This window comes from Salmo salar, chromosome ssa14 (genome assembly GCF_905237065.1).
Source record: "Salmo salar chromosome ssa14, Ssal_v3.1, whole genome shotgun sequence".
NCBI classification, from domain to species: Eukaryota; Metazoa; Chordata; class Actinopteri; order Salmoniformes; family Salmonidae; genus Salmo; species Salmo salar.
Window position 1 is genome coordinate 64,545,930 of NC_059455.1, and position 23,712 is coordinate 64,569,641.

General features: G+C 43.5%; 1 protein-coding gene across 5 annotated transcripts in view; it reads right to left on the bottom strand.

Annotated features, from left to right (window-relative positions):
* LOC106569953 (collagen alpha-1(XI) chain-like) overlaps positions 1-23,712 on the bottom strand; it is a 44,644-nt gene that overhangs the window by 1,434 nt on the left and 19,498 nt on the right. For 2 of the 5 annotated variants that reach the window (XM_014141732.2, XM_045694668.1), the window contains 59 exons: positions 22,069-22,188; positions 20,386-20,589; positions 19,379-19,432; positions 19,104-19,145; positions 18,940-19,002; positions 18,528-18,602; positions 18,172-18,258; positions 17,890-17,946; positions 17,649-17,702; positions 17,356-17,409; positions 17,016-17,069; positions 16,658-16,711; positions 16,301-16,354; positions 16,007-16,051; positions 15,775-15,828; positions 14,584-14,628; positions 14,381-14,434; positions 14,116-14,160; positions 13,773-13,826; positions 13,465-13,509; positions 13,250-13,303; positions 13,104-13,148; positions 12,438-12,491; positions 12,105-12,212; positions 11,829-11,882; positions 11,660-11,713; positions 11,452-11,496; positions 11,176-11,229; positions 10,959-11,003; positions 10,792-10,845; positions 10,632-10,685; positions 10,401-10,454; positions 10,072-10,269; positions 9,889-9,942; positions 9,687-9,794; positions 9,461-9,568; positions 9,029-9,082; positions 8,816-8,869; positions 8,585-8,692; positions 8,420-8,473; positions 8,228-8,281; positions 7,937-7,990; positions 7,775-7,828; positions 7,535-7,642; positions 7,378-7,431; positions 7,098-7,151; positions 6,511-6,564; positions 6,277-6,330; positions 5,927-6,034; positions 5,644-5,697; positions 5,317-5,478; positions 5,072-5,125; positions 4,771-4,806; positions 4,598-4,651; positions 4,054-4,339; positions 2,692-2,804; positions 2,514-2,582; positions 1,997-2,233; positions 1-1,546 (listed from right to left, as the gene is read on the bottom strand). The exon at positions 1-1,546 is cut by the window's left edge and continues 1,434 nt beyond it. In XM_014141732.2, coding sequence (XP_013997207.1) covers positions 1,400-1,546; positions 1,997-2,233; positions 2,514-2,582; positions 2,692-2,804; positions 4,054-4,339; positions 4,598-4,651; positions 4,771-4,806; positions 5,072-5,125; positions 5,317-5,478; positions 5,644-5,697; positions 5,927-6,034; positions 6,277-6,330; positions 6,511-6,564; positions 7,098-7,151; positions 7,378-7,431; positions 7,535-7,642; positions 7,775-7,828; positions 7,937-7,990; positions 8,228-8,281; positions 8,420-8,473; positions 8,585-8,692; positions 8,816-8,869; positions 9,029-9,082; positions 9,461-9,568; positions 9,687-9,794; positions 9,889-9,942; positions 10,072-10,269; positions 10,401-10,454; positions 10,632-10,685; positions 10,792-10,845; positions 10,959-11,003; positions 11,176-11,229; positions 11,452-11,496; positions 11,660-11,713; positions 11,829-11,882; positions 12,105-12,212; positions 12,438-12,491; positions 13,104-13,148; positions 13,250-13,303; positions 13,465-13,509; positions 13,773-13,826; positions 14,116-14,160; positions 14,381-14,434; positions 14,584-14,628; positions 15,775-15,828; positions 16,007-16,051; positions 16,301-16,354; positions 16,658-16,711; positions 17,016-17,069; positions 17,356-17,409; positions 17,649-17,702; positions 17,890-17,946; positions 18,172-18,258; positions 18,528-18,602; positions 18,940-19,002; positions 19,104-19,145; positions 19,379-19,432; positions 20,386-20,589; positions 22,069-22,188 — 4,533 coding nt within the window. In that variant the 3' untranslated portion in view covers positions 1-1,399. The remainder of the gene's footprint in view (positions 1,547-1,996; positions 2,234-2,513; positions 2,583-2,691; positions 2,805-4,053; positions 4,340-4,597; positions 4,652-4,770; positions 4,807-5,071; positions 5,126-5,316; positions 5,479-5,643; positions 5,698-5,926; positions 6,035-6,276; positions 6,331-6,510; positions 6,565-7,097; positions 7,152-7,377; positions 7,432-7,534; positions 7,643-7,774; positions 7,829-7,936; positions 7,991-8,227; positions 8,282-8,419; positions 8,474-8,584; positions 8,693-8,815; positions 8,870-9,028; positions 9,083-9,460; positions 9,569-9,686; positions 9,795-9,888; positions 9,943-10,071; positions 10,270-10,400; positions 10,455-10,631; positions 10,686-10,791; positions 10,846-10,958; positions 11,004-11,175; positions 11,230-11,451; positions 11,497-11,659; positions 11,714-11,828; positions 11,883-12,104; positions 12,213-12,437; positions 12,492-13,103; positions 13,149-13,249; positions 13,304-13,464; positions 13,510-13,772; positions 13,827-14,115; positions 14,161-14,380; positions 14,435-14,583; positions 14,629-15,774; positions 15,829-16,006; positions 16,052-16,300; positions 16,355-16,657; positions 16,712-17,015; positions 17,070-17,355; positions 17,410-17,648; positions 17,703-17,889; positions 17,947-18,171; positions 18,259-18,527; positions 18,603-18,939; positions 19,003-19,103; positions 19,146-19,378; positions 19,433-20,385; positions 20,590-22,068; positions 22,189-23,712) is intronic. The other 3 variants (XM_014141733.2, XM_014141734.2, XM_014141735.2) reach the window with 2 other exon arrangements.

Below are 23,712 nucleotides of genomic sequence, written 5' to 3' on the forward strand. Positions count from 1 at the left end.
GTCACCTATTAAGCTCATACACATATTTAACCCTGATACCTTCCCTGCTTGAAAAGAGACGGAATGTCACAAATCCTGGTATGTAACCCTATGTTCTACATGAAACAAGAATCAAATTCCAGGCATCACACCTGTAAATACTGGACTGGTTTGATGGCATTCTGGCCTATTCGCTGGTCTAGGAACTATAGTTCTGGCCTGTGTATGACAGTTGTAACAATGATTAATAATACATGTACCATACATCAAGTTCAGTACAATTTACAAGGTTAATGGCTTTTGATTCATTGGTCCTTGGAGAAGGCAAAGACACCGTTCCGTCCCATTGCATGCAACATTATTGGCCCAGTAATAAACAGCCATACAGTTCAGAGACAGTACATTGCTGTTAGGACTTTATTATGACAGTACTGAGCAAAGAGATGTTCATAGTCACATCTTAGGTTAAAGCCGCGATAAAACTAGAGATCTCACAGCTTTACTTCCACTCCATCTCCACAAAGCACCGTAAAGTTTCTATTCACCCGCCTCTATTATATTTGACCAGCTTTAGGATAACTATAGGCTGATATAGTTGTTTGGTACAGAATTTCACTGTGGAGATGAATAGAAAATTAACTTAGCTAGACAACATGGACGTCTCTGTTTCGTCGGGCCTGGTTAGCTACAGGCTCGGCTGTTTTCCGGTCCTCCATGCTCTTCGTGGAACTCCTATTCATTCATTGGTTTCCCCTTAATGTGGTGAGGCAGGAAGTGAAGCGTAGGATGGGGCGGGGCTTAGACGCAGTAGATGTACAAGTGTGTGGGGAAGGCAATGCAGAGAGGTAGAGTGGGTGAGACAACTGGAAAGAGAGACAGCGGGAAGAAGAGAGGAGTGAGAGGGGGGTCCGCGACGGTGGGCTCTGGCGTGTACGGAAGGAGGAGAAGGCTCTTTGGGCCAGCTGTTCGTTGGATAAGAACACGGTTTTATTCTGCTAACGGTCAGAACTCTATCTCTCGTTCTCGCAATCGATCTTTGGTCTCCTCTTCGTGAGAATGTTTGTGTTCTACTTTTCTCTTGTTGTCCATTTCTATTTGGGAGATGTTTTCCCCTGGGCATGTACTTGAGTGAGTGCATGTCTGTTTCACAACTGTGTGTGTGTGTGTGTGTGTGTGTGTGTGTGTGTGTGTGTGTGTGTGTGTGTGTGTGTGTGTGTGTGTGTGTGTGTGTGTGTGTGTGTGTGTGTGTGTGTGTGTGTGTGTGTGTGTGGTCAGGAATGAGCTTGATATCATGAAATACATTTACAAATTACTGGACATGTACTGTATATTGGTATGTTTGTGTTAAGTGTATGTGTGTTCATCAGTGTAAGTGTATATTTTGTATGTGTAGGTGTTTCTCATTTCTCTGCACGGTGTTTTAGCCCAGGAAACAGACAGGTCCCACTTCAAAGCCAAATTTCTGGTTGCTCTCCCCAAAGTCTGTGATCTTGAGGTCCCGCAGAGGAAGCTGCTCAACCTGGGGTGTGTTCACCTCCACCACTGTCCTGTCGAAGCCCTTACGATACTGCAGACAGACAGAAACAGAGAGACAGGTGAGATCACTACACGTGCAGCAAGGGTATCTGCCAAGGATTCATTATTATACTATGATTGTGTGTAATGGAAAAATACAGTTCCGTAGTAATACTTTTTGTATGGGCATGTGTTCGTATTGACTGTTGAGAGGGAAATTATTCAATTAGCCTACATCAGATAAAAAATAGAGCAACATTCAGGGAATTCTGATCCATTTTCCTTTTTAAAAAGCTAATGGGGGGATGTACCCCCGGACACCCTATAAAATCTCAGGTTTCTTAGTTTTCTTTTTGAGATACGCATCCATAACTTGAATGTCCGCACACAGAGGTGAGTAAGCTGGAGATTACCTTTGGTTACCATGACTCCCTGGAAAACACTGGCAATTGTTACTGAATATGACCACACTGTTTAAATAAACCAATTAAATGAGACTCACAGAACAGCCGTCGACCAGGGCCTTGATGTATGGGCTGGTCTCGTAGCTAAGGTCCTCATCGTTGGCGCCTTGGAAGTGTAGCGCCCTCTTGTGGCCGTTATTGGCCGTGCGGTCGGCCCAGGCCACGGAGCGATGGCAGTGGTAGGTGAGGTTTTGGCGGGCCTGGACACTCAGCAGCCGCAGGAAGCCCAACTGAACCACGCCGATCGGCTCGCCATTAGAGTCCACGTACGAGAGCTGGGGGGGAGAGAGGATGCCCCATGAAATAAAAACTTAGATGAAGCTAATAGATGTGAACTCTATAATAAGCATGAATGCAGAGTGTGATATCTCAAACCTGACATTAAATAAACATGTTGCTTAGTGACAGAGTGTTATGATAATGCTTTGATAATTTCCCTGATCGACCTTCATCTTTACCCATTCCTTGATATCCAGGTCAAAGATAGCACACTTATGGACTATAATGAATGTCCCTCTGGGATTCTCCACAGTGGTGCAATAAACCCAAACTAACCTTGCTGCCAGTTGCAAACTCACTGTACCAGGAGCCTGGTTTCTCTGTGGTCCAAGAGCTGAGCTTTACCTAAGAGAGAAATAGAGAGAATTAACATGTATGTTTAAACATACAGCTACTTCAGGGTAGAGTTTGTGTGTGTGCATTATTGACTGACAAGCCCAGTCTCTCTTCTCACCGTGTCCACGCTCTTGCTGGGGTACAGGCAGGTCTCCCCACCGGCGGTGAAGTTACAGAACACCTTGAGAGAGTCGCGAGAGCAACCCTGGTTCGGGTCGATCCAGTACTCTCCTACAGGGGGGAGCAGAGAGATGAGGCACGACTAAGTACCAAGGAACTCAAATTCAAATGACTTAATGTGACTAAAATGACAATGTGAAGTCGGCATTTATCGTTCTTTGTATTAATGGTGTATTAACCAAATAATTAGCATAATACACAAATCCCCATCAGAATCCGTCTGTTTAAGCTAAAGATATTTTGGATGCGAAATTACACAATGACTAACTATGAAACATTGTTATATGTGTATTAAAGTAGTCAAAAGTTTAGCATTTGGTCCCATATTCCTAGCACACAATGTCTACATGAAGCTTGTGACTCTACGAACTTGTTGGATCCATTTGCTGTTTCTTTTGGTTGTGTTTCAGATGATTTTGTGCCCAATAGAAATGAATGGTAAATAATGTATTGTGTCATTTTGGAGTAAATTTGATTGTAAATAAGAATATAATGTTTTTAACACTTCTACATTCATGTGGATGATACCATGATTACAGATAGACTTGAATGAATTGTGAATAATGATGAGTGAGAAAGTTAAGAGACGCACAAATATCATAAAGACATGCTAACCTCTCACCATTCCAATAACAGGGGAGGTTCGCATTTTGGGGGGGGTATGGTATTTGTGCATCTGTAACTTTCTCACTCATCATTATTCACGATTCATTCAGGTCTATCTGTAATCATGGTAGTACCTACATTAATGTAGAACTGTTTAGAAACATATTATATTCTTATTTACAATGAAAGTGACTCCAAAAAAACACAATACATTATTTACCATTAATTTCTATTGGGCACAACATAATCTGAAACAAAACCAAAATTAACTGCAAATGCATCCAACATGTTTGGAACAAATACTACATTTACTAAATAGTAAATCAGGAACCAAATACAACATGTTTGACTCATTTAATACACAAGTGAATTTGTCCCAATACTTTTGCTCCCAATTTTAGGGGAGCAAAAGTATTGGGACAAATTCACTTGTGTATTAAATGAGGGGGGACTACATACAAAAAGTGCTGTAATTTCTAAACGGGTCACCTGACATGGATGAAAATACCCTCAAATTAAAGCTGACAGTCATTGTATCATTTCAAATCCAACATGCTGGAGTACAGAGCCAAAACAACAAAAAACTGACTTAGACATTGGTTAAAAGTGACCTCATGTCTTAAAACAAAATTCCCTGTGTAAAGTTAGAATTGCCACATTTTTGTGAATTGTTTTACGCCTGAAAGCCTCGTACCGTCTTTGAGCTCTGGCTGGCCGAGTTTCAGGTCCTGGCAGGTGCGTGCAGGGCTGTCCTTGGTGCCCAGAGGGAAGCGCATGGTCTCGATCTCCTGTCGCAGCGAGTTCAGTGAGCCGAAGATCTCCTCCATGCCCTCACTGCCTGTCAGGAACTCTGTGCCGGTGGCGTCAGCTGCGACCGCTTCTGCGTCTGTCTCGGACAGCATCCGGCTGGCATCGATGGAGCGCTTGGACTTCTTGGAGATTTGGATGGGCAGCGGCTGGATGACATCGCCTGGAGGACCCTGATTGGAGGCGGGTCACAGAGAAAGATTATTACTGGTTGATAATCATTCATGAGATTCATAGATTCAGGTTTAATTGAACTTATTTATGTTTGAGCTGAAAACTGTAGATGTACACAGATATATATGCTATGCTCTAGAATGATGGAAGCAACCAAACATAGATCTAGACAGGACTAAACAGAAAAATGGCGGTAAAATATGAGTATTTAATTAGTTTCATGGAGTAAACTGATTATGCAAAGGATGGGGACTCACTGGAGGCCCGGGGGGTCCTGAGACACCCTTCTCTCCCTTGGGACCAGATCCTCCCTGGAACACACAGACAGGAAATAGAGATTGAACAATACAGTGAACATGGGACTCAACAGTGACTATAATATGGAAGCAGATATTACACTAGAGACTGTGGAAGAGGACGTTCTACTCACTGTAGCACCCTTAGCTCCCTTGACACCTTGGGGACCCTGGGAAAGAGGCGCATGGAGGTCAGGATTATCATTCAATAGACGCTAACTATTACCACTGTTATACCGCCATAGAAAAGAGGACATTTTAAATGATTAGAGAGCGGCAGAATTATGCAAGACACAAAAGGCATGGATGCATTCATACTTAAATCTTTCTATGTTACAGGTTTCTGTTTTGAGAATATACACAATGCAGATAGAGGATGTTACGTGATATACTGATAAAAGAACCAGGAGAGGTGATGTAGAAGTGGTTACTCACAGGCATGCCAGCAGGCCCACCAGGACCGATAGGCCCAGTGCCTCCAGAGACACCCTGAAACACACAGGAAATGCATCAGCACTGAACTCAACTGTTTGTCGAGGGGCGACAGAATACATGTTCAGTAGGGACGTGTCATACAGACACAACAACATATTATTTTGAGTGTGCGTGTGCTCAGAGGAAATATACGGTATCTTTCAAAGCTCTATAATGTCCGCTAAGGAGAGACAGGTGTCACTCACAGTCTCTCCCTTGTACCCGTTTGTCCCCTGTGGCCCTGGCAGTCCCCTGTCTCCCTTCTCTCCCTGCTCTCCGGGGGGCCCAATCAGACCAATCAGACCTGAGTGGCCCTTCTCTCCCTTGTCACCGCCCTCACCGCGCAGTCCTGGCAAGCCTGGTGGTCCCTTGAAGAGAGAGAGAGAGTAAGATGGTACTGTAGCTATACAGATTAAGGAAGCGGGTATTTTCACTTGAAGCATCAATATAGCACTGTATGCCTATAGATCAACACTGTGGAAGATACAATCTATTATAGATCTATTCATGTACACATCAGTGTCTTATCTCACCAGTGGTCCGGGAGGTCCCTTCTGGCCGGCAAGGCCTGGAGAACCTTGTTCGCCCTGGAAGAGATCATCAGAAGGATGTTAGTGACACTCAGCCTAATGCACCAAACAGCTCAGCTACACTGTTGTTAAGCTCATAGGTAATAGTAGTGAACAGACGAAAATAGACCCTACAGAGCAGAGGGTAAGACAGATTGACACCTGTACAGACAGACTAGAACAGTAGACTGAACCACAGACTGAACAGCCCAGTCTGTCCATGGAAGCGTGGGATCATCTCGCTCACCACTGATCCAGGGAGTCCTCTCAGACCCTCCGTTCCTGGTTTCCCTGGTTGACCCTGAGGTCCGACGGGGCCTGTCTTTCCTGGAGGTCCGTTAGCACCTGGGTCTCCCTGGGGGGGAAAAAGAGAAAGGAGAAAAAAAAATCTGACATTGATAAACTTCCATATTCCAAATCCCCAACGTGTGTTGCGAGTTGAGCAAATGCATATATTTGAAAAACAATTGACAGAGATATATACATTTGGTGTCAGGTCTGTCTGGCATGGCTTGCATACCATCACTAGATAGATAAACGATCCACAGGCTAAACTGCCAGTGCCAATACATTGAACGATGACCTTTGAACTCTTACCTTAGTTCCCTTCTCTCCTTGTCGTCCCTCTGGTCCTCTCGTTCCAGCAAGACCCTAGGAAGTAAGCGATGTGTAATATTCTAAACATTATGATGCTTTCACGACCGCTTATCGGCCACCTAGTAGTCTTCATTGAGTAGATATATGCACCTATCAAACAGAATACATTGAAAACAAACAGATATGTCTGTGGATGAAAGTTGTGGTTTGGCCTGTTGAGCTGAACGATCTTACCCTCTTTCCAGGTCCACCAGGAGGTCCATTCTCACCAGTGGGTCCTGGAGATCCCTACAGTAGAGAGCACGATCACCATTACAACACCTCGGTGGCCTATGATGGGTCAATAATAACTATATAGAACTGAATCAAAATAAACATACCGGTAGCTGTTGTTTTAGAGTTCCATAATAATCTACATTCTAGACAGGCCTGAAGGGCGATCTGCTAGGAAGGACATATAACTTTAATCTTGCAGTGCCATTTTATGTTTCAACGGGTGCTTCAACATGGAAAATACAATTTTCTAGGGCTTTAGTTGAGATGGTTTAGGGCTGGGACTTGCATACCAATGTCCACAGTGACCCCTTAGTCTTTTGACCCCATTACATTGCTTAATTCTAAATGTTTTTGGATACATCTTAAGGATGTGCTTCACATTACAAACACTACTCTTGCCGGGAGCCATTTTGAATCGGGGCGATGGTAAATGGACAATATATGACCTAATAATATCCAATTCAAAGTGCTTAATGAAGGCTACAAGGACAGTCCTGAAGATCCCATGTAGTACCTATAGTAAGTTAGGGTACTAGGCAACTTACAGCTTGTCCTTGTTCGCCGTCCTCTCCTCTCTCTCCCTTTGCTCCATCTTGACCCTAAAGAAGAGAAACAGAGTTATTATCAATTATGGTAATTGCTAAGATGGTGTCAAAAGTAGGTACTTTTTGGGGTTTTAATAATGGAAAAATATTCACTGATACACCAGCAGAGAGACATCTTGCACTAGGTCTGAAATGGTATGAACACCTGAATTGGAATATCTGTTAAACCACAACAAAACAGATCTAATGAAATGTGTGTGAAGAGTGTTTAGATACTCACTCTGGGACCGAGTTCACCAGGGGGACCGGGGTCGCCAGGGAAACCAACAGGGCCCTAGGAGAGAGACACAATGGCATTATGTTTGACTTAAAAACATTACAGACCAAGTGTGATTTTTGTGACAGTGTTTTCCTCTGGAGTGAAGTGTTTAACATACAGGGTTTCCTTTGGGTCCGTCGTCTCCAGGGCCTCCTCTTCCACCAGCAGGGCCAGAAGCACCAGGTTGTCCCGCCTCTCCCTTGTCACCGTGCTCTCCACGTGGGCCCTGCCATTGGACAACAACACTGTCACTCACAGTACAAAACATCTATGTATAGAAACAAATATGTGTGTATGGGACAATACCATGAGGTCCATAAGAAGAACCAAAGAGACAGAGTAAGGATCAATCTCTCACCTTCTTTCCTGGCTCTCCTCCGATTCCAGGTGGTCCAGCTTCACCAGGCTCTCCCTGTCAACACAATGTGTTCAGTTCTCAGAACAAACACATACACACAAACACATATCCTAACTATTACAACAGAACATGGAAATCAAATTATTGTGAAGTTATGTATACCTTATCTCCCAGGTTTCCAGGGTTACCCAGACCCCCAGGAGGACCTTGAGGACCCTGAATAAACAAACAAATACACATCAAAGCATCAACAAAATAAAAACAACAAGAGTCATACCCATAATAACATATATGACTTCAAATCAACAGGAAAACTACAGTAGGTATTTATGTGGGATGACTTTATAATATCACCAGTAGCATAAAAACTCCATTACAATGAAATAATTTGATATGATTATTCTATAGTGAGGAAATACTTCTGGAACGTTTTGAGAGAAGATTAGTACTCACGTCCGCACCGCTGGGACCAGCAGGGCCACGGGGTCCTGGGGGGCCAGGTGGACCCTAAAGAGACAGATAGAATGAGGTTAGCAATATCCTAGTGTGTTTCATGCGAACAATACCTCTTTCCTGAACTATTATGATTGGCTTCATGAGATCCAATCATCTGTTGGGTTGCTCCAATTTGTCGTCGACTCTCACCAATGGTCCGACATCTCCAGTCTCTCCCTTCTCTCCTGATGGGCCTGGCAATCCCTACAAGATACATTCACAGTTAGAGATGCCATTGACCTATTGCGTCACAATCACACGTTTATTGTACTGAGGCTAACATTGTATAGTCATAACAGAAATCAGTCATCATACCTGCAGTCCAATAGGACCTGGGGCCCCTGGGAATCCTCTTGATCCTTCATCTCCCTTGGTTCCAAATGGCCCCTGCTGACCTCTGGCTCCTAGTTCTCCATCAGCTCCCTGAACAATAGAGACATTAGTGAAGGGGACACTTCTGAGGGTCACCATGCTATGAATTCCTATGTGTCTGATGCAATATTGAAAATACACTGCACGTAGATGGAGTTAAGTGTTTCTACTTACAGCAGCGCCAGGTTGACCGAGTGGACCCATTGGCCCTGGTGGACCGGGAGGACCCTGTCGACACACAATGTTTCATTGTAGGCAAATGTATCACTGTACTTTAGCAGAGAAAATCTTATTTATAGTATATTGTTCAGACAACAGATGTAAGGAACATAACGTGATCTGTGGATTTGACATGGACAGCAAAATAATGGCGGTAATGTCACTCACATGCTCTCCTTTGCCGCCCTTCGCTCCCTTCTGGCCGTGCTCTCCAACCTCACCCTGTAGTACAAAATTCACCACCAAGGCTTTTGTTACAAGTGGTTTGAAATGAGTATTTTGACAAGTGGTTTGAAATGAGCATTTTGATATAGTTTCAAGTGGTTTGAAATGAGCATTTTGATATAGTTTCAAGTGGTTTGAAATGAGCATTTTGATATAGTTTGAGATGGTTTGAAATGAGCATTTTGATAAAGTTTCAAGTGGTTTGAAATGAGCATTTTGATAAAGTTTCAAGTGGTTTGAAATGAGCATTTTGATATAGTTTCAAGTGGTTTGAAATGAGCATTTTGATATAGTTTCAAGTGGTTTGAAATTAGTTTCAAGTGGTAATACAGTAGTTTGGATATGTGATAGAGACAGATGATGGTTGTTACTGGCCTTGTCCCCGTCCTCTCCTGGAACTCCGATGGAACCGGCTGCACCTGGCAGACCCACTGGGCCCTGGACACCGTCACGCCCAGCTGGGCCGATCGGACCTTTCTCACCCTGAGAGGGAACGGGGTGGGAGAGAGAACATGTATGAGACGTAGAGAATAGAGAAGAACAATGACTCAATCTGAAATGACAGCTCTGTATATTGGCTATGTTTTGTAAAAGTACTCACAGGCACTCCCTTCTCTCCTGATGGTCCTGGAGGCCCCTGGGGGCCGGGTCTTCCTGGGGGTCCGATGGGACCTCCGCTGCCTGCCTGTCCTCTCTCACCTGGGGATCCCTGCACAGGTATGGTCACAGACACAATTACAGCCATTGTGAATCACAATGATTCATTTCAGATTCATTTCAGATGTAATTATTGTCAGACTCACAGCTGTTCCGGGAGGTCCTGCTGGGCCTTCACTTCCTTTCAGTCCGCCACCTCCCTAAAGACCAGACAGGAACAAGTTAAAACACTGCATGTGCAATCTATATTCCGTATGACATCTCACCCTGTGATATAGAGAATAGTGTGCCATTTTAGATGCAGACAGAGTGTTGGTCAGCATGCTCACCGGGGTGCCAGGCATTCCTCTCTCTCCGGGGAAGCCTCTCAGTCCTGAGGGGCCGTCTTTCCCGGGGCCGCCTGGGGGACCAGGATCTCCCTTCGTTCCCTCCTTGCCAGATGGTCCGGAGAGTCCCTGCTCGCCTGGTGGTCCTGGAGGCCCGGGGTGACCGCGCTCGCCCAGGGGGCCAGTCTCTCCTGAGGGACCCTGGGACAATGAAAGAGGAGGAAGAGGAGGGAAATGAGTAATGAAGATGGAAAGTGAATGGTGGATATGATCCATACAAAATGGATTGGACACTGGACAATGTAAATAAAAGAATGTTGCATTAATCTTACCTGAGGTCCAACAACACCTGGAGGCCCGGGTGGCCCAGTCTTTCCTTGGAATCCCTGTGGAATAGAAAAGGAAATGAATTGGGCCTTGAATAGAGCCTTGTGTAACCCCTTCTTTTAAAAAAATAAAATAATTGAGCCAAAGGAAGACATGGCACTGTTTGTAAGATGAATTTATTTCTGATAGCTTGTACGCCACATGGCTGCATGTTCCGGACAAGAAAACAGACTTACAACTTCTCCTCTCTGTCCAGGGTGTCCAGGCAGTCCATCCTTTCCTGGTGGTCCCTGGGTAGGAAACAGAAAGAGTTGAGGGAAAGAAGGCACTAACAGTTTCAAACTACACTAATCATTCTTAAATGATTGCTATATATAGTACATATTGTAGCCTTACGGGAGGTCCCTTTGGCCCCGGGAAACCGTTTGCTCCTTGAGGTCCAGGCAGTCCCTGAAAGATACAATAGGAGAAGGACAGGTATAAGTCTCTCAACAACATGTATGTTATAGTGGCACGACAAAGTGTATATAGTAAACAAATAAATTATAACTCAAACAACCTACCCTCTCTCCTGGTGGACCAGATGGGCCGTCACTTCCTGATGTACCCTAGTAAAAAGAAAGAAATAGAAGCCCAGAATTATCACCATCACATGCAGCTAACCAATATTCCAGCTTTATTATGACGTGTCTTCCCTGTGGTGGCCAGTAGGTGAACTGACAGTGCTGTTGAGCATTAACTTCCATAAATGTATTGTTGAGATTCTAGACATTGTCTTACCTTGGCTCCTGGTTTCCCAGTAGACCCTCTTGGCCCTCTCTGACCTCTGGGGCCCTGTTGGAGAGATATGGAGAATCGATTAGGAATGGTATGGGCATTTGGTTGAGTGTTTCTGATCCACTTCAAGTTGGTTCATCTCAGTAAACTAACCAAACTGTTGTTTGTTCCCAATACAATATGAGCCCTGGTTTAAACAGTGGTGCATAAACTAGAAAGAGAGACTTTGACAATCAACAGTAATATAAATAAGTGGAATTTAGTGGAGTTGAACTGTACCGTTGGTCCTCTTTGTCCTCTAGGTCCAGACTTTCCAATCAGACCCTGAAGAAACACAGACTCAGTCAGACAGACGCACAGGCAACATCAGCCATCAGAATCAACTTCAGTGCTGTTGACTTTATACATGGGTTACATCACTCATAGTACATACTGCGCCAATGTGAGTTTTCATTTTAGTTTTAATTCCCGTCCTTAGCAACCTTACCCTTGTTCCCTTCTCGCCGTTGGTTCCTGGGAATCCTGGGAAACCGAGGGAGCCCTGAAAACACATCAAGCATTTGTTAATCTAGCATCCGTATTGTCGGTCCCTTTAATTAGATAACATTTCAATTGTTACCTGCAAACAATTCGAAGGAAATAGGGGTTGTCGTTACCTTAGGTCCAAGTCTTCCAGGATAGCCAGGAAGTCCAGGAACACCAAGTTTACCCTGCAATCAGATACTGCCATTAATGACCCTATGACAAACCTATCAAAATGACCAAAACCAACAACATAGACAGAACCACCATCATGTAAAAGTTGGTCAAATGGTTATGAGTGTGTACACTAGCCAACCAGGTAGGTGTGTTATGAGATACTTTCAAATATAGTGTTATTTCAATCAAGATAAACAAACTTCTGATATACAGAATAAAAACCCTACTCTCACCTTCTCTCCAACCAGACCAATGGGCCCGAGCTCGCCAGGGGGCCCAACACGACCCTTTGGCCCCTCAGAACCGTCCTCTCCTCTGGGGCCGGGTACTCCACCCTCTCCCTGTCAGCAGGAACACACATGGAAACAATCAACACTGATACATAAACCACATAACCATACATTAAATCAAATGTAAATCAATACATAAACCTTAAATAGAAAATAAATTGTATGCAAATAACAAGGCAAATAACTGAATTTTTTTTACATGATATTGTAAAACAATACATAACACTTGAATAGAATTATTTAGAGGAATTATTTAAGAAACAAAATGAATCTTACTCTCTCCCCCTTGACACCAAAGTCTCCTTTAATTCCTGGGAAGCCATCTTCTCCCTAAAAAAAGGCAATTGTGGTTAATATTGAAAGCTAAAGGCCTTATACGTATGGTCAATCAAGTGTTTGGGATGTTGTCCCTAAAATGCACAAATCCAAATAAAGTCTTCCTAAGAACTCTTACAACATAAAGAATTATGAAAATGTTTGTGGAATAATATTTAAAGTGTAAAAAGCAGTATTTACATCTTCTCACATTTAGGTCAGAGAGAGAGACAATGAACTTGACACCTGTGTGGCTTTCGTGTCTGAAAGTGTTTCACAGTGCGCCCTCTAGTGATCCTAACCTAAAAGTACAGATGATCTCTGAAACTGGATAACAACTGCTGTGTCATTCACAAAATACATGTTAGTGGGCTGAGAGACATAACTTTACAACACTTCTAAACGTATGTCCATCAAACTAACCCAAACACTAACGTAAATGTTTAAGAGGTGTTAGCCCACGGCATTGCTGTCATTATGACACAGGACCAGCGTTGTACATCACTTATAAGATGCCAGAATCAGTTCTCAAAGTGAGGCTACTTCTTTTTTAATCTAAAAGACAAGATGTTTTATTGTCACATATACTATTCGTCAATCCCTGATACACTGGATGAGGTCACCTACCTTCTCTCCTTTGTGACCCTTCAGTCCACGGATACCTTGAGTTCCCTGCAATTACAACAGGATTAGGAGGTCAGTCATTAATCAGGCATTATCATCACAGATTAGCAACAATTAATGACGACTTTAGCCCAAAAAACTAATCTCACCTTAATGCCACGAGGGCCAGGATAGCCAATAGTTCCCTGAGGACCGTTGGGACCCTGTATGAAGATAGGAGAGAGGGTTAATGATGCACTACCTCACACAAGACACAACATATAAGACACAACATATAGGCAGCCATCTTGGTGGGGATTTTGGCGCGGAGGTTGACTATATTCCATGAATACTGTGCAGGAGACAGACGATTAGAGGATCTCACCTGGTTTCCTTTGGTGCCAACAGGTCCCTCCTTTCCTGGGTGACCCTGTGAGGCGAAGAGAGTATCAGAGGTCAAGAGAGGCATGAGGGCAACTTTAATTTAAGATGTGCTGATTACTTGTTCTTACCACTTTGTTCCATGAAAATGCAATAAAGTACTTAACCTTTTTGACCAGTGCAATTCTGCGCAATGCATTAAGGTCATCTCATGTTAAAAAACCTCTGCAGATTACCAGTAATGTTTTCATTGTTCTAATGTAACATAAAATAAAGATAAGTCCAATATAGGTCAGTGAATATGTGACTTACAGGGGGGCCGTCGGCTCCGGGCATTCCTGGCAGACCAGGTTTTCCTGTGGGGCCCTGGGAGAGGAGATGAGAAGAAAGTCATGAGTTTACTGGACTACTGATGGCAATACTGGTAACAATGTTATCACTCAGGCTAAATACACTAGGACCAAAGTTACAAAGTACACAATACTTTGCCTCCTTGTCAATCATTCCTGGCTGAATATTCTGAATATGACGCTTCACTAGTTGTGACAAGTTATGGAGACTTTACTGGAGCCTGTCGGGACAGTGAATATCTTTATGAAGGTTCATAACATAGTAATTACACACACAACACTCATGGATCACTTTGTTCTCTTACCTTATCTCCTGGGGGGCCGTGGGCTCCCTGTGGCCCTGGCATCCCCTGAAACAAACATGTCATACGGTCAGATCTGGTCAGAGATACATCGCTTGGGGCAATACCACAGATTACCGTTGTGTTATTAGAGATTGCTTATTTTCATTGGATCATCCCACATTGTAAGGAGGAGAAATTAGAATATGATATCCAGTCATTTGCAAGTGTTTAAATTGGCTCAAATCTGTCCCCAATAATGTGTCTCCTGCTCTGTGACGTCTCTCACCTGTGTTCCTGAGGTACCCTGCTGCCCTGGGGGCCCTGGCTCTCCTTGGGGACCCTGAGAGAGAAAAAAGAGAAGCGAGAAGAGGAGGAAGGGAGAAGAGATGGTTGGAGACTTTAAGAATGGTTTTCTCTCAATGGGAATACATCAATATGTCCAACTCCACAGGGGATAAAAAGGACAGAAAAACATTCACCGCCACTGACCAGGTTTCCTTTAGGACCGTGGGGACCGTCGTTTCCACGCACACCCTGAAAGAGGAAAAAGAGAATAACATAAAATAGAAAAGACTGCTAGTTATCAAAGCTATATGGAGGGTAAACAACACACATGACCTTAAGTGGCCTGCTACAAAATGACTATCTAGATGTACTAGTGACAAGAACACGATCCTGTACTGTGGGGCCTGTTTAGGTGGTGTCATGATGGTGATGTGGACTGCTGACACTGTTCCACTGTGGATCCTGTACTGTGGGGCCTGTTTAGGTGGTGGCATGATGGTGATGTGGACTGCTGACACTGTTCCACTGTGGATCCTGTACTGTGGGGCCTGTTTAGGTGGTGTCATGATGGTGATGTGGACTGCTGACACTGTTCCACTGTGGATCCTGTACTGTGGGGCCTGTTTAGGTGGTGTCATGATGGTGATGTGGACTGCTGACACTGTTCCACTGTGGATCCTGTACTGTGGGGCCTGTTTAGGTGGTGTCATGATGGTGATGTGGACTGCTGACACTGTTCCACTGTGGATCCTGTACTGTGGGGCCTGTTTAGGTGGTGGCATGATGGTGATGTGGACTGCTGACACTGTTCCACTGTGGATCCTGTACTGTGGGGCCTGTTTAGGTGGTGGCATGATGGTGATGTGGACTGCTGACACTGTTCCACTGTGGATCCTGCTCATATACTTGCCTACTTTAGTGGTGCTTAGTACTTTCAGGGGTAGTATGAGGGTAAAGTTGTCATTCTGGGATGTAGTGAAACTATCCCAGTGCAGTGTTTGCTTGGTCATGGTATTGTTTTAGGGTGCACCGTCATTGGAGATCATTTTGCATATTGTAACCTAAAAAAGGCTTAAGTCATTTAACTTATTTCAATATATTTTCCCAAGATATTTTATCCTAATATGACGATTAAGGTAAAATATCTTGAAATAAGATAAATTACTTGCATTTAGCCTTTTTAGGTTAAAATAACTTAAATGATCTGCCTATGACGTTAGATAATTTAGCTTGGTACAAAAAAACAAGGGGAAAAAAACACATTTTAAGTTAATTATCCCTCAATATAAGATATTTAGGCTTGGTTATATTTCACTTTTTGCAATGTACCTTCACAGCCAAGTATATTTGAGTAAAACTGACATTCCAGTGTGCTGCATCAATGTGTGTACTTACAGGAGGGCCGGGGATTCCGTTCGGACCTTTAGGCCCGAGCAAACCACGAGGTCCCTGAAAACAAGAGCGAAACAACAAACGAACACAGAGAGAAAAAGCCAGGATCTGGTCAATAACAACAAAGCTAAAACAGGTAGTCACTGTAAACAACATAATACACACACTATTATCCCAAAAATGTGAACGGCGATGATAGTGAGGAGGAAAACAGTAGCGTCAGAAATACACTCACGGGTTCACCTGGAAGTCCTCTGGGTCCGATGTCTCCATCGTCTCCCTGGAAACAACACACACAGACAGACAAAGGTGAATGATAGAGACAGGATGTGAGAAAGGAGGAGGGAGTTTGAGGGATCAATGGGGCCACGTTAAAAGACCACGGTGAGAAATGTAAATGCAGTGTGTGTAGTTCTAGGTTTAGTGAGCAGTCTACTGTAGTTCTGCCTGATAGACTCATAGTTGTATAGATGTCTATGGAGACATGGGACTGATAGGTCAATGTCTGATGTTTCGCCAAACTACTTACCCTCTCTCCGTCCTCTCCAGGACCTCCTAGGGGTCCCAATCCTCCAGTATCACCCTAAAATGGTGGAATAGAGAGGGAGGAAGAACAATTACAACAACAGCATGCTTTACCACACTTCGATTCCACTCTGTTTTCCTCTGTTTTCACTCTGTTTTCGTCGATAGGACAGAGTCTTCCTTCCTGGGTAATAATCACGAGTCATGTTCAGTCACAATAGTTCCAGATGGAGTGGCTTGGCTTTCCCAGTCCCTTGCTGTAACATGATTTCATTTAATATGATACTCAAACTCTCTTTGACGAGGCCTCTACTATGTGTCTACGGTGGTGTGCTGGGTTGACCTTCGACCTTGAACTCACCCTGTGTCCTTTGTCTCCGGGCAATCCAGGCAGGCCGTCAAAACCACGGTCACCCTGCGAGAGGCAGACACGTCGAGTCAGGGGGTGGAGAAAAGGAAAAGAATGTGTGCAGTTGTTGGATTAATCGATCGACAACACAGTACCGCGACATGTTCAAGATGCAGCAGGAAGTCAGAGCATCAAATGAAATCCGCACTGAGAATGGAAAATGATTCACGTGACCTGAGCAACGATTCAAAAGCGACACGCATGCAAAGTCTTGGCCATACAGACCGTTTCAGAGAACCATATGAGGTCATAGAACAGGATCGGGAAGAACAGATGATGTTTACTACAAAACAAGCAGCTGAGAGGTTACCTTAGGCCCGCCCTCTCCTGGCATGCCTCTGGCGCCATCAGCTCCAGCACGACCCTGAGGGGAGATAGAGGAAACCACACAATCACATCTGTTGTCACAGCATTCGCGTTTATTCTAATCTGCATGGCTGTACTGTATACCATTTCGTGTGAAGCAATGTGTTGGGCATGCATACAACTAGCATGCTAGTATCAACACTGGAACGTGGGCAGAGCGCGTCCGAAATGGCACCTTATTCCCTATGTAGTGCACTACTTTTTACCACGGCCTATAGGGAATAGCGTGCCATTTTTGGCGGCTTCATAAATACAGTAATGGAGATCAGATTGCGCTCACTTACTCTTCTTCCTGATTTGCCGGGAGGTCCGCTCAAACCCTGTGGTCCTCTGGGGCCCTGAAGAAAAAAATAGATGTCCGTGATGAATGCCTGTCTGAATTGAGTATCCATAATAAACACATAAAGAGAAACAGTCTCTACTACTACATTACAGTTGAGGGAAAACAACCGTCTCTTTGCAACTGACCAGCACTACAGTGGTATAAAGGAACCTGAAAAAGCCAATCTGTGGTCTGAGTCAGATATAGGGGGAAAAAAGGTCCACAGACGTGGTTCTGGGATGAATATCTCTTTACCTGAGGTCCAGGATCCCCACTCTCACCCTTCAGACCAGAACTTCCAGGGGTACCCTGAGATAGAACAGAAACAATCACTATTGCGGAGGAACACACAGACGTCAATCAAATAGCCCAGTCACTCTGTTTACTTTATCCCTGTGATGATCTGGGGACCATCTACACACGGTCAATATTCTTACGATACATCGTCAGACTGTGAATGGAGGAAATGTGACAGAGGAAAAGTGACGGAACACACCAGAGGTCCTGTGCGTCCAGTGTAGCCCATTGGTCCAGGTGGTCCCTTCAGAGCCAGCTAAGAGAATGGAGAAACAACAAGAGGCCGCGTCAGCACTTAGCCATTACTCAGACCATTTTGAACACATGAGAACTGCTTAAGAACACTGACCGAAAGAGATTGCATTCAACCTGCATGTTGTCTTATGTTGTGTCCGTTAAATCATTCGGATGTTTTTGTAGTGCGTGCTTTAGCTGTGTGATAAACCAGTGTGACGGACAGTGTTGAACTCTCATCCCTCACCCTGGCCTGAGACAGAATGGCCTGAGCCTGGGCTTCCTGTGCTGAGACCATGGGACCCTTGTCTCCTCCACTGCTTCCAAAACGGAACTACAGAGAGAAAAAAATACAATTATTCCCAATTATGGCATTTTGTCATCTTCAACCCATGACTCAGTACTGAAGTCTGAATTGGAGAATCAAACAAACTGATGAAGAACAGGGTAAAGATTAAGACTGTTCAAAGAAAACAGAGAGAGAGAAAAGGTATGGAAACGAAAGGGGAAAGAAAGAATGTAACAGGGTGAAAAAATGAAAGTATAGAGAACGTATGAGGGCCGTAGAGATGACTGCCAGACGGGCATCAGTCGTTCACTCACGGGCAGCATGACAGACGTTCCGGGGGGGCCAGGGATGCCATCGGCACCAGGGATACCAGCCTTTCCAGGGATTCCCTACAGGAGGAGATACCAGCACAGCACAGTCAGCCACCACAACAAGACAACCACATCAACCATAGACAAACAACACATAAAGTTTAACTTGATCAGAAACACAGATATACAGTAGATAGTAGGTAAAGTAGGACTCCCGAGTGGAGCAGCGGTCTAAGGCACTGCATCTCAGGGTTCGAATCCAGGCTGTATAACAACAGAATACCATGATTGGGAGTCCCATAGGGAGGCGCACATTGGCCCAGCGTCGTCCGGGTTTGGCCGGTGTAGGCCGTCATTGTAAAATAACTGACTTGCCGAGTTAAATAAGGGTTAAATAAAATTTTAAAAAACTCACCCTCTCGCCAGGATCACCAACAGAGCCAGGAGGGCCAGATGGGCCATTAGGTCCGGGGAGACCCTAAGGGAGAAGAAGAAAAGTTTGGGATAAGTACAGTAAAAAAAGGTATTCTATTCTATGAGACACATTTCAGTAGAAAGAGGTGGATGAAATGCACTTACTGCTGGTCCCTCTGGTCCTGGAGGTCCCTCAATCAACATACCCTGTGAAGAATGTAAAACATGGGGGACTGAGAGATAGTGGTAGTATTTCAACATCAGACGTTGCTACTTATTTCCGGGGAATCCTCTGGTCTTGTGGTAACTCGGTGTTCGGGACAGCTAAACTGTTTCTTGTGAAACGTATGTTGACTACTGAATGTCGTGGTGCCCCCTGTAGATGAGGAGGTCACAGGAGTAGCTATAACAACTAAACGGCAACATAAATGGCAACTCACAGGCTCAAGGACAGCAGGCTCTCCCTTCTCTCCTTTTACGGCACTCACTGAGGCCTGAGGAAAACACACATGTAACCCACAATACAGCACAGTCAATGCATATGCTTACAGACCCGACACACACTCAACCAAGAGCTTTGGTCAAACCTGTCGACATGGCGTGCAGCCAACAGAGTGAGGTAGAAATAACCATAGAGGTAGGAAATAGTCCTAAAAGCAAATACATGAATAACAGTTGATTCACACGTCACCCAAAGGTAACTCAAAATTGTTCTATGGCGCGGCCTTGGAGAAATGAGGTGTTGTAGCGTTTGTTTGTAAAAGCAAGGGAACTATTTTAGAGGTTAACCATTTCTCAATGGCATCGCTTCATAGGACATTTTGTAGCTCCTTATCAAACTGGACAAATCAATGGATCATAATCAAGTTACAGAAAACATACCTGCAAAGGATGTGTGTTGGGTTGATAATACCACATACATAACATAGTATCAATGAGAGATACATTCAGTACAGACAGAATACTGTATATACTGTGGTCTTTACTACCCAAAGGCAAATGAACAGAGTGGGTTTGAATCATAAAATGGTCGCCAAAAATATTGCTATTTACAAGGTTGTAGAAGCAATAAAGTTCACCTGTTTTATGTCCAAAGTACTGTAATCTTAAGAGTACTCTAAAGAGACCACAGTGTCTAAACAAATAATGTAAATAAGTCCAGACCCTCGTTGGGCGCCAACTTTTATCAACTCTCCTCACTAAAAAGTCTTCAGGGCATCTTTCCCTCGGGGCGACCTATAACCTCTAGCTTAATTGCAAGTCCAAATGGAGACATACACATAGACAGGCATTAAAAACAAATGAGAACCGAGCCAGATCATTTGCTGCGCCTTTAGTACCTCTTTGTGTATGCACACTAACTAGAGTATACACCCAGTATACACAAATCCTATTTCAGCTCCTGCTAGGATTGAAAGAAAGATTTGGTGGAAGCGCAGTGACTTACGCCTCCCTCGTCTGTCACAGCGGACAGGGCGGGGCCCATGTAGCCGTCAGTCTCTCCTTCGGGCAGAGGCTCGTTGTAGTCCTTGTAGGAATAGTCGTATTCCTTCATGCCCAGGTCTCCAGTCACATACTCCTCAGTAAAGGCCTCAGCCTCACCACCTGCCTTGGCCAAATCTACCTCCTCTGCCACCAACGTCTCCTCCACCTGGGGCAGAGCGATGACGGAATGGAGGTGCCAACAGAGGGAAAAAGAGCAAAGAGAGAGATAGAGAAAGGGAGAAGGGAGAGGAAGACAGGAAGAAGAAAAAGATCATAGAAAAGAAATCCAAGACATTGACGAAATGTCAAGTGACAGTAAATGATAGATGAAGAAGCAGAGAGATACCGGGAGAAAAGGAGACGGCAGAGAGTGTGGTAAGTCTTACCTTTTACAAAACACAGACACTGACAGAGGGACATAGAGCATAGTGACACCTGGTGGACATCAAAGGAACATCCAGTTGTTCCGGTAATTTCCTCACCAAAGCATGGGAAGCTTAAGGCTCATTCATGCTCCATTAATATCTCCACCATTTTCATGAAGGGCCTTCTGGTCTTTGAAGTCATCATCTCTTACAAATGTAGGCATATTTGTGTTGATTCTTAAACTTATAATAATGGCATGTTTCCACCAAAGCTTCTAGGGTTTATCACCAGCTTGTGTGTTTGTGTCTAATGATTGAGTTAACTGAAAAGGAAGTAGAATAACTGTGGGCTAGCAATATACTAATATGTCATACAGTATAATATTTTAGTGTACAAGACTCACTGACACACACACACAAGAATGAGGTGAAGCCCCCCCACTTTGTGAAAACAAAAGCAGCTGCTATTATGCAAAGCTATTGCTATGTTACTTTTCTCTATTCAACTTACCACCGCTGGTTATGTAAAACATTATGTAACAGGTTCAACATTGATTATATAGATACAAATGACTGAATAGAATGCTGGCTATTGAAATAAAGGAACCGATTTATTTCTCAATAGAAAACAAATCTCAGATTTTTTCCCCCAATGATTTACCATTTCTTCTTTGAAGATAATCATTTTAAAAACTATTCATATAAAATAAAGAGAACACATACAACAGAACTGTGAGGAAAGAGTCACATTCCGGCTGATAGGGCTGAGGATAGCCACTATAATTCTCTCAACAAAACGCAGCTCCATACGCTGTCAAACAAGAGTGCATGATATCCATTCCTTCGCTGTGTATATCAAACATTCTTATGCGACTCCCATTTTCTCAAGATTGTTGTTCTTATTTCAAGACTAAATGTGTTATCAAATAGAATCTTGTTATGAGAACAAAAAAAGGATCTTGGGTTTAAGGGAAAATGAGAGCCACATGAAAATGTTTGATAGGCCAAAATGAATGTGGCGCATTCCTCTTTGAAAAAGTGTCGCATGTCTCATGGCTCTGGTGGCAACAAAATGGGTAGGAGTGTTATGTTGCGTGACAACCTGTTAAGACTACTTTGTTGTACTACAGGATGGCTGGGCTCACCTCCACATAGAGACTACTAGGAAGTATATAATAGTATCTAATAATTCATGTTGTAATGACTTTAGCTGGGGAGTCTTTTGAACTAGTGTGATATCGATGGCGTCTTCTCCCACTGTTTTGCTATGTGCGGTTTACCTGGCCAGTGGTCCCTTCTTGTCCAATCACCTCACTCTCTGGCTGTAGGACCGCCTCCTCGTAATAATAATCCGTCTCTGTAGGGGTGTGGCCAGCCTCAGAATTTGCAGTTTCTACATCCTGATTGGTCAGGTCAAGAAGAGGTGAGGGGGGGACCAGGGTAGAGGTAGGCGGGTTTGAATGAGAAAGGGTGGTTAGTTTTAAGATGGTCAGTATTATGACTGATGCGTTTTAAGAAAAGGATGAGACACATTACAGGGGATGTTTGTCAGGTAAAAAGGGCAAACATCAAATCATTTTGCCAAAGAGTTCTCAGGCAAAACATGTTTTCAAAGTTTAGAAATGTCACTTTGAACTAGAAATACATTTTAGCAGTTCAAAAAATCTTGATGATTAGAAATGTTGCCATCCGCAAGATTTAGGAACTGTCCATGCTAAAATGTATTTATTGAATTCCTGAAAAACATCTGTAAAAAAAAAAAAAGAAGAGCCACAAAGCCACGATAGGTTCATTAGGTCAAGTCTGCTCTTCTGCTGATGTCAGAAGGTTAGAGAAGGCCTCAACTTGACCAATCCTGGTGAGATGGATTATCACTGTTATTAATAGTGGATGCATATTTTGTTTGGTCTCCTCTATGAAGTGGGAAAGACTTTAACCAGAGACATGGGAAAAAGTTTCAACCACAAAAAGCAGCCTCACAGAACAAGTTCAACGAGTTCTAAATAACCTCAGAGCAGAGATATTCACAATAACTAAATACTTACTCATTTTTCAAATCAGTACACACTTATCTGATAACTGTAATACATATGGCTTTGACATACATTTTTCTTTACCATCTTAGAGCTTCATTACATTGACATACTCGCCCATCTCAATTCGACTTGCAAGTTAATAGTAATTGAGCCAGAGTCTACGATGTGCACTGAGTGGAGTTGAACTGAAACCTAAGCATGTTTAGCGTGCTTAGCTTCTGTGAGACTGCTTCATTCATATTTCATTCAAATATGATCAAGACAGGGACACGTCTTCGAGAGAACCCACGTTTGGGAGAAGAGAGAGAAATGGGAAAAGTTGTATTGTATTGTCTACAGATTGTGTGGGTACATATGTTTTATGTCTCCTTCTTCTGTGTAAGAAACGCATGCACACAGGTCAATCACTTCACTAGCGCACCACTCATTATAACGGAATGATAAAAAAGACACAACAGGCCTTGTGTGAACGCTGAGAACAGGTTCTGAGTTTCAGGAGCTTTGAAGGGGAGTTTGTAAGGAAACGGAGAGGAGACTGTTCAGATAGCCATGCTTCAATATGACAGTCTGTTACACCGCTATATCATATAGGTTCTCACCATCATACTGATCATATGATATATAAACGGAGGAGAGGGTCCAGGTTGGTATGAGCCAACTTCCTTTCTGAGGACCAGGTAGTCCACCACCCAGCTAGGTTTTTACACTCAATTCTATAGCTGTTAGTGGATCAGTCGAAAAAAAGCATTGCAGTCACAATGAATGCAAATTCATCAAGAACGTTTAACTGTGCGTTTTAGCTTTATAGATGTTAAATCCAAGATGTGTAAATTATATGTATCATTTAGACAAGTATAAAACAGTTACTTCTTATATAGATATGAATAT